Below are 10,331 nucleotides of genomic sequence, written 5' to 3' on the forward strand. Positions count from 1 at the left end.
CTTAGATGGCTCTAGAAGATTCCATTAAATGGTTAAGTGATAATTTCAAAATATTTATACAAAAGCTTAAATATGTTTTTGGTCCTTATAAATATACTAACTTTTCGTTTTAGTCCCTCTAAAATTTTCCTTCAACTTTTAGTCCCTATAAAATTTTCAATCATTATTTTTGATCCCTAATTTTCCATTAAACTCATATGAATTCTACATGTGAGTTTACTTTAAAGTAGGGATCAAAAGTGAAGATGAAAAAAATTTTAGGAACTAAAAGTTGAAGAAATTTTTTAAAAAGATTAAAACAAAAAGTTGACACATTTATAAGGACTAAAAATATATTTAAACCTTATACAAATAAGATCTATATACAAAATTTGTGCATTCAAGAAAGAGAGTAATACTTGAAATGAAATAATCTCCCAATTAACCAAACATGAATTACATCCAAAATGACTATACTATTAATTATATTGATAGAAAGAGAGTAATTAATATACTTTTAATTTAGAGACCATAACTACATGGCTTAGAAGGCACATGGTAGAATGTGGAATCTTAGGTCTACACAAGTGTACTTTCTAAACAATCAATCATCACGTAATTGATGTTATGTAGTGATTCATGATCCGTGAATCACGACAAAAATCATTGAACAACCTCAATAAAATTTACTCTATTTCACCTTAAACCCTACTTTAAAAGAGCGTATATATCAGAAGTAAGGAACACATTCTATTGTGAAACTCCCGTCCTATTCAAATGATCATATACTATAAGTTGAACATCATAATATTTGCAGGTACTTCACCTCTTTTGTGGAGGTTCGCCGCCGCCCTCCACGGTATACCTTCTACTCCACCGTTGTCTTAGATTTAATACGGATCGAGTTTAAGAAAAACTAAGTTTCATGAATGGAACTTGTAACATCTCATTAATTGTTTCCACAAGAAACATATCCCATGTCATGTCACCCGGCATGTAAACAATTAATTAGACATTTCCTCAAAAAATCTAAATTACTATTTTTGAATTATGTTTCAGAAAATGTAAACACGACCCAGACAAGATTAGATTTTTCGAAGTGCAAGAAAAGTAAGCAATTAATTATGATTCATATGCGTACGGATCATTTTTTTTAAGCTCCAAAGTTCAGTATATGCTTTGATAAATCAAATGCCAAAAAACCGTGAGTATCTTTCTGATACTAACTAACCTATCATTGAATAAATCAACAATTTACTAAAAAAAAGTTGAATAAATCAACAATCAAAGGGCTTAATGCCTCATGTTGAAATTGGCTTCAAATTTGTGGTCTGGAAGAACAGAGAAATCGTGTCACGATTTTGGAATCGTGATACGATTGGAGGTGCCGTGAGCCAAGTTTGCAGGACGCCAAATCGTGGCACGATCTTGGGAAATCGTGACACGATTCAGAAACTTGCTAGTTAAGTATCACTGATAAGGACTGGTCAACCTGGGAACCGTTGCAGATCGTGACACGATCTAGGGAAATCGTGACACGATTTCTTCTGGGGAGGACTAGTATATATTGTGTTCTTGTGCTTTTTTGAAGACAACCTTAAGAGAGCTTAAGAGAGAAATCTTGGAGATCAAAGAGGGGATCCTATGGGGTGTGTGCCTTTGATGAGAGAGTTTCTTAGGTTGGGAAAAACATTGTAATCACCTTGGGATTTTGGGTTCATAGTGTGAGAGTGGGAAAATACCAAAGGGTAGTTCTAGGGTTTGTTCATGTGTAAAGCTTGATAAGCTAGAGTCTTGTAACCTTTTGTAACACTTCACATATTGGATTGGAGAGTTGCTCTCTCCCCCAGATTAGGCCATATTGGCTGAACTGGGTCAACAATCTTGCTCGGTGTTTTGTTCTTTCCTTTTACCGTTTATCTTGTTTATGCTTGTTAGCTCTTTGTGTGGTTTTGCTATACACTAGCTTAGGGCTGTTTGTTGTTGTTTGCTTGGAAGCCATTTGTTCTCATTGATTATCACTATCACTTGCTCCACACATCATTGGTTTATTTCATTGGTGTGAAGGTTCGATTGTAGAACCGGATTCACAACACCTCATTTCATCTTTTTTAGTTAAATGAATTAATATTTTTTTTTTTGAAAAAAATAATTTTTATTATTTAAAATATTATTCCCCTAAAAAAATATTTAAAATATTATAATAACTAAATATTATTTATCAAAATTGTAGACAATTTTTTCCTTAATTTTTTATTACACATAATTGTGCATAATATTAAATATTTTTTGCAATAAAATGTAAAAAAATTGTATAATACTTTCTATTACAATATACTATAAATAAATAATGAAATGATGTTTATTTTTTTATAATTTTTTCTTCTTCTTTCTAACATACAAAATCAACAAATAACTCTTTATTTTATAAAATGTTTGCACAATTAATTTAGAGAATAAATATATTGAAACCCTTTAATTTTTGAATGTATCATAAAAACATCCGACGATTAAACCAACCTTTTAAACATATAAAGATACCTTTTACACTTAAATTAAACCGTTTGGTTTACGAGATTTTATATTTTGGGTTGAACCCAAACCAATCTAGTCAAATAGTGCAGCAACAAGTTTGTGATTATAAACCCACACATTCGTTTAATTGAAAGAAAAATATGAATTTGTTTTTTCAAATGTAGTTTAATTTTTTTTTTATCGGATACATGATATTGATACGAAATTTTCACAACTGGATAACAATGACTAATCTTATTCGAAAAATCCGTGGGACACATAAGATGGATTCTCTTCTTCCAACCGGATTTTTCGATACGCATGCAAGAGCTAGGAATCGAACACATGACCACAAACTTAAGTGCCCCAAATCCTTTACCATTTGAGCCAATCCATTCTTTTATTTGTAGTATTTAAAAGTATTTTAATTTAGTTTAAGTTTAATAAAATTTAAATTATAGATTTTTTTGGTGGAATGACAAAGGAAAAGGAAGGAAATAAAACTAGGACACTAAGAACATGACTCAGTCTCGGACATCAAGCCTCAAAACAGTTTCCAAATCTTGTGGGAAAGCCTACCAAAAGGTCACACCTAGCCATAAAGAGCGTTTGAGTTCGATCAAGAAATTTGTGTAATAGTTGCCTTTTTTAAGTACATGTTGGAAATAAATGTTAGGAATATTCTCTTTTGAACCAAAAATCTTCACCAACAAAGGATATGCATGCAAATGCGTGTGATCTGAATGTTAAAGAAGATGGAAGATTTCCAACGAATCTCTTTCACAAATAACCTGTTAAATATAGTTGTTGATAACCAACATCAATCCATGATAATGACCAGATGACTAGGCAAAAAGAGCATTTGGATTGTACAGTTTGGACAATATGAAAACCTTTCACTTTCAGTATTGGCCAATTTGGATGCTATTTTTACGGTTTAGTCATTTCCTCATGTTAATGATACTCTTTTAGGTATGGAGGATCTCTCGTCTCATCCTGATGATTTGAGATGACATTTTAACATGGGTTCGAGGTTACAAAGTCGATGCATTACCAACACCCCTTATTTATGGCTTTAGCCATTACACTTCTGTTTTTAAGTCTAACGTTTCTTCCCATAATTTCATTTTTCTCAATTAAACATGCGAGTAAATAATATTGAAAATGCAGTACACATTTCCTTTCTTCTCAACACAAAAACTTAGTATCATTCTCCAAGTAAGCTATAGTATTTAACAGTAAAAAAAATCAGCATTCCAAATTATTTACATTCCTCCTAACAATGTTGTGATGGTATGGTAATCCATTTGAGAGATAGTGATACATCAAAGACTAAATTAATGATTTATTTATAAAATATTTGTAGGTATATGAATATATAGAAGCATAAATCCGTACTATATAGAAATTATACATCAAATGTAAATAAAAAAAGAGTTTAATTAGAATACTTTGTCAATGTACAACTATTTTACATACATCCAATTATGTATTGTAATGTCAATTAATGATGATGACAATCCACGTGTTTTCATAATCATTATTGATGTGGCAACACTCATTGGATGTATATGTAAAAAAATTGTACCTCACAAAATATTCAAATTAAATTCATAAACAAAAAGGTGTTAACAAATTGTGTGGTAATGTAATCAAAACAAATATCTTTTTGTGGTGAATTTCGAATACCTTTAGTTGAAGCTTAAAACTTAACATTGACGTTTTATATTGATATTTATTTAAGGAGTTGACATCTTCAAACCAATAAATTTTTACCTATGAGTCTAGAAATGAAGCCCTAACCATGAGCTTTTACCGGCCGGTTATATGTCATTAATTGTTCACAGCATGTTGAATTTTTTTTATTTTTTGTGACTAAAGCATGTTGGTTTATATGGGCAAGAACTATGGTTAAAAATGAAAAACTTGACAAAATCTTTACTATCTCAAGAATAAAATAAACAACTCAATTCGCTAGGTGTCTTTCTTGGAAATTACAGCTGTACGACTCAACTTGAAGGTAAAGACCCACATTTGGTGAAAACTTCACAAACACACTTGACCTTGTTTTCTTCCATGACTTTGTACTTAAATATAAATTCTTCAACATATAATGCATGGTGATTACTAACTAGAAAGATCTATCTCCTCTATACTTCAACTCAATTGCAGTTACCCTCAAGTTTAGTGTTTCTTGCAAATAAGGTAGCTCCTATAAATCAACAAAACTTGAATCAAAGAAAAAGTTTGTCTCTCCATGCAAGTAAGCAAAGTCATCATCAATCAAACAAACTTTTGCACATAGCTTTTATTGTTTGAAAAATTTATAAAACCCTATATTTAATTTTCTTAACCCTTTATATATTCTTTTAAATTTTGACAATTTTAAAGCTCGTTCATAAAACAACAACTATTTGTACATCATGACACTTTTTGTGTGTTATTCCAGAAGGACAAAGAAGTTGTTAGTAAAGAAAGGAAGGATATGGAAATGGAAGGAAATCGTGAGAAAGAGGAAACCCTACCTCCTGGATTTCGATTTCATCCTACCGATGAAGAACTCATCACTTACTATCTTGTAAACAAGATTTCAGATTCTGTAAATTTTACATGCAAAGCAATAGGTGATGTAGATCTCAACAAATGCGAGCCATGGGAGCTTCCAGGTAAAATTTTATATATGCATGGATCTTTTTGTTTAATTGAAGATTCACTTGACTCTATTTGATTTTGCCCTTTTTTTCATTTATCAAGAACAAGAATAGATCTATATTGAAACTAAATATTTGTTTTGTATTTCATCTACTTAATTTACTTTTCCTTTCATCCATGTTTTATAAAAACAAAAAACTAGGGTTTCTTCAAGATTCTACTATTAAGCTACAACAAATTCAGCAGCTAACTTATAAACACTCCAATTTCTTCATGCTAGAAAAAATAAAATTAGTGACGGAAAAAATGATTGTATCATAACTAATCTTTATGTTTTTCTGAAATATATGACTTTCATCTTTCTTGTGATATGGTTAAGGTTTACTATAGTATACACAAAATTTTATTTTATTTCATAAATCCTCATTTTTTCAAAAAAAAAAAAAATCCTCATTGTCGCAAAGAAAATTAATATATATCTGGCAAAATAAATATGATAATTATTTAATGGATTATGTTAACAAGTGTCCTTACTAGTTAAATATTCAAAAAAGGGAACAATTGCTAAATTCTATGTAGAAAAAAATACTTTTTGGTATTTCATTGAGTCAAATACACAATTTTTAAGGTTAAGTTTCTACTTTTAGTTTCTAAACAAATGTCCCAAGGACACATGTTAGCATTTCCCTTATTTAATTAATTTTTTTATGACCTAATAATATATAGTATGGTTTTCTCTATTAATTAAATTAAATTTGTTCAACTTTTTTCTTCTAATTATTTAATTATGTAAAATTTATAGGGAAGGCCAAGATGGGTACAAAAGAATGGTACTTCTTCAGTCTAAGAGATCGTAAATATCCAACAGGTGTGAGAACTAATAGAGCAACAAACACTGGATATTGGAAAACCACAGGGAAAGACAAGGAGATTTTCAACAGTGTTACATCAGAATTAGTTGGTATGAAGAAGACTTTGGTTTTTTACAAAGGTCGGGCTCCTAGAGGAGAGAAAACCAACTGGGTTATGCATGAATACCGTATCCATTCCAAATCCAGTATTAGAACCAACAAGGTATATTATATAATTTATATCTACATAATCATAAGAAGTTAATTCTTAAGCACAAAATGAAGTAATGAAAAAAATTAAGATAATAGGACGTAAACCCTATTTTACATCTTTAAACTTTATATAAACCATGTTGTATTGAAATAAATAACATGCTTCATCTTATAATAGTTTGAATAAGAATAAAAGAACCCTATATTCAAAATTTCTTTAACTTTTAATTCCCATAATATTTTTTGTCACCAATTTGAATCCCTACTATAAAATCGAAGTAAATTAAGACACTAATGAAATGCTACCAAACTTTGCGGATATACTATATGTTGTAGTAGAAGTCTTGCAAAAAAAAAAAAAACAAGATTAGAATTTTAGGTCTATGTTTGCCTTATTTTAGTTTCTTAAACTTTTGGCATTTAAAAAAAAATCATATTTAATTCATTTCTTTTTTTAAAAAACTCTAAATTTGTGTCGGTAAGATGTTTATAATGTTCTTTAACATAGCTAAAAAAATTATTAAAAAATTCAAAGTAAACACATGAGTTGACTTAGCTATAGCAAATAAAAGTTGAAGATTTTTTTTAGGTAAAAACGAAAATGAAAATTTAAACTTTTATGATTACAACCTATCCGAAAAGCATACAATTTTCAGAATTTATATTCATAACTATAGATAGGGTGTGTTTGTTTTAACTTTAAAAAAAATTGATTTTGTGTTAAGAGAATTTAGAGATTAATTTTTAGAGATTTTAAAAAAAATCTGAAGTTATTTTTGTTTGTTTACTACCTATTAAAATCATTTTTTTTTTTAAGAAATTGAGTTTTAACATGTATATGTGTTACCTCCTTGTTTAAAAAAAAAAAAAAAAAAGATTTTGAGAAAAGCTAATTCTAATAGCTTTTCATTTTAGGGTCAAAATAGATTTTTTTTGATAAAATGATTTTTCAAAAAATCCTAAACAAACACTTAATAATGATTAATGTCGAATATACATATATACAGCAGGATGAATGGGTGGTAAGCAGAGTATTCCGCAAGAGTGCAGGTGCAAAGAAGTACCCTTCTTCTTCTTCAAATCTTACAAGAGCAGTCATGAACCCTTACAATATTAATCTAGAAGTTGGTCCTCCTAGCTTTAACAATAATATGACACCACCAACAATGATGCAGCATTTAGGGCTAGATTCTGCTACTCATTTCCAGCTCTATGGAAGGAACTACATCAACACTGGAGAAGTTCTAAGAGCTGGTGTACCAATGCATCAATATGGATCCCATTTATCATCATCACCCTTAGGAGGAGAAGGATTCACCATTTCAGGGCTTAATTTGAATCTTGGAGGTTCCACATCATCACAAACTATTTTGAGGCCAATGCCATCAACTACTCATACTATGGCTGCTGATTTCAACTCCAACATGATGACAGGTGCAAATAGTAATACCCTTGTTGCTGCAGAGAATAATAATAACTTAGGGTTTGGTGGTGGAGATCAAGTGAATAATGCAAACCCTAATCATGGCAATAGGTACAATATGCAGGGTACTATGGACCATTGTGTGGATCTTGATCATTACTGGCCACCTTCTTACTGATCACTCCTTCATTTAGTTTATTTGCTATAATAAATTAATATATGGTATAAGGAGACTATATATATAAATGTTGGATAAGTTATGTTTTTTTCAAGTATTTTTTATTATGTCTCGTGATAAGGGTAAAGTAAATACCCTGCAAAACAAAGTCTTAATGCTTTATGCACCTTGTAACCTTTTTTTTTTTTTTAATGTTCTTAATGTTTAGCTAGTACTCTCTTTTCTTGAGATTGAGATTATTTTTGTATTTTTAGTTTGTTTCTTCCTTGTTGTTTTTGAGTGGCTTAATACATGCTTTGGTCGCTTAACTTATTTTCAGATTTTATTTTGGTCCCCAAACTATAAAGTGTCTCAATTTGGTCCCTTATGTTTTTTGTCGTTACCTCTTTTGATCCCATCCTTTAAAATGTAACGGATAGGACCAAAAGAGGTAACGGCAAAAGACATAAGTGACCAAATTAAGACACTTTATAGTTAGGGGACTAAAATGAAATCCAAAAATAAGTTAAGAGAGCAAAGCATGTATTAAGCCTTTCTGAGTTATATTAATTTTTTTGCATAATCAAAACTATGGGACTGTATAATAATAATAATATATAATGCAAATGAAGGAAATTTTCCCTCCTGCGTGCATATAACTTATTGAGTCACGATTGCTTAGAAAAGTTGAATTAATTGATATATATATATATATATATATATATATATATATATATATATATATATATATATATATATATATATGGGTTGCTAATTTACTCCCACCTAAAAAGATGAAGGAGTACTTCTTAATAAATTGTGTCCCATATATGAGTTACACACCATACGGTTTGAAGTTGTATCATATTATGGTTCACACACCATTACACACTATGCAAAAGGCTAGTAATGTAGGAATTATTGTATGTTTCCTAACCTCATCAATCAAACATGAGTTCACATGCCCTTGGGCACAAATATAATTTATGTAACATTTGGTACTTCGCATTTAAATCGATGGAACACACACTATGAATTGTCATGGTACATAATGCTTCTGAGTTTTGCATAACATATTCCGAAAATTGAATCTCATTTTTCTGCCTTTAAATCTCTAAACAAGCAAGTTTAGATGAATGACAATATGGAATGATCTATGTTGGTTCAAAAGGAAGCGTAAGTGAGGGATTTGAGGGTGGGTGATGGAGGTGGAATTTTTTTTTTGGCAAATAAATTTAATTTGTTTGGGAGGAAACTCTTTTGAATAATTTAGTGGAGTTGGTGGGGGATGGTGGTGGTCGGAAGAGGAGGCTTCGAGAAGACAGAGGAGAGTTTTCGGTGACGTATACGAATTAGTTGTTAGAGGAAGGGTCCTTTTGCAAGAGGATAGGTTGCATAGCTTGAAGGAAAGGGTGATTATGTACGTCGATTTGGAAGAGTCCGGCTCCATCTAAAATTATTTTATTCTCGTGAAAATTACTTCTTAATAGGATCTCAACTAGATCGAACATAGCGCATCGATAGAAAATTGTTTTATTGAACTCAATAGAAACTTGAACAAACATGAGACAAGATCGTTGAAATAGATTAAGCGCACATGAAGTGTGAAGGATTTCATAATGTTTGAGGTGAAGATTTAAAAGTTTGTTACCGTCAACGACATTGAGCGTCAACTCCGAAAAGAATATGATATTACTGTTGTGTCGAGTGTAAAAATAATTAAGTTTCAAGATATTTATGCAATTAAGTGATTAAATGTTTATCATGCATACCCATTATATAATGAGCGTTGTTATTTATCTAGAAAATTTTTATCAAGAAAATGTTTCAGCCAATTAAATTTGTTATTGGCCGAAAATCATGGGAGCAATTGGATGTAATATAATTTAGGAAAAATGTTGAACAATTCTACTATCGAGAAAGTGTCTGGATTCTTTTTCTCACTTTATCTATCATTTCCCCATTATCACATCTCATGCCTTCTTATAGCAAGATTTAATGTCGGTTAAACAATCTAGATTTGTTCAGACTCTCGTATATGATGTGTGACAATGTCAGTTAAATGCATCTTCAATCGGAATTGGATGATGCGATAAGATTTCGCAGATAAGTGAATCGTGAATCGTGAAGCTGACTAATTCGATCAATTGCATTGGATGGCACATCCTGAATAAACCAATCGTTCTTGGCCTTAGCATCAATTTCTTTTGTTTTGATTAATTAAAGATTTGAAAGAAAAAAGAAGAAAAAAAACAAAAGTGAGCCGGTGTAAGAAATATAAGACATTAGGAGAGGGTTTTAGGAGTTAATTTTTTATTCACAATACAAAACTTCTCTCATATGGAAGAACTAAAAAATTGTATTGGGGATTGGAGGGTTTATATGAATTTTTCAAATCTAATCTATATAGTTATAATATTCTTAAAATTAAAAAATATATTAAGCATAAGTATTAGTTTATCATTTTATTAAAAGTTACTCTTTAAAAAGTTAGAAAGGTTTCTCTATTTTTCTATATATTTCCCAATCCTCAAACCACTCC

At 30.3% G+C, this 10,331-nt stretch overlaps 1 protein-coding gene across 2 annotated transcripts; it reads left to right on the forward strand.

The window, feature by feature from the left end:
- The first annotated feature begins 4,616 nt into the window (after positions 1–4,616).
- Positions 4,617–7,904, forward strand: LOC11429614 (protein ATAF2). Of its 2 annotated transcripts, none has more exons than XM_003588526.4 (4): positions 4,617–4,756; positions 4,943–5,159; positions 5,948–6,219; positions 7,217–7,904. In XM_003588526.4, exons 1-4 carry the CDS (start codon positions 4,751–4,753, stop codon positions 7,808–7,810), a joined length of 1,089 nt encoding a protein of 362 aa, XP_003588574.1. In that variant the 5' UTR covers positions 4,617–4,750; the 3' UTR covers positions 7,811–7,904. The 2 variants fall into 2 exon arrangements, with proteins under 2 accessions (XP_003588574.1, XP_024636491.1); XM_024780723.2 differs by having other exon boundaries at positions 7,220–7,904.
- The last annotated feature ends 2,427 nt before the right edge of the window (positions 7,905–10,331 follow it).

This window comes from Medicago truncatula, chromosome 1, assembly GCF_003473485.1.
Source record: "Medicago truncatula cultivar Jemalong A17 chromosome 1, MtrunA17r5.0-ANR, whole genome shotgun sequence".
NCBI lineage: Eukaryota > Viridiplantae > Streptophyta > Magnoliopsida > Fabales > Fabaceae > Medicago > Medicago truncatula.

Excerpts from the sequence above, each read along its gene's own strand:
- LOC11429614 (XM_003588526.4), top strand. Across the intron at positions 5,160-5,947 it reads CGAGCCATGGGAGCTTCCAG|GGAAGGCCAAGATGGGTACA; the intron begins GTAAAATTTTAT and ends TAAAATTTATAG. Across the intron at positions 6,220-7,216 it reads CCAGTATTAGAACCAACAAG|CAGGATGAATGGGTGGTAAG; the intron begins GTATATTATATA and ends ACATATATACAG.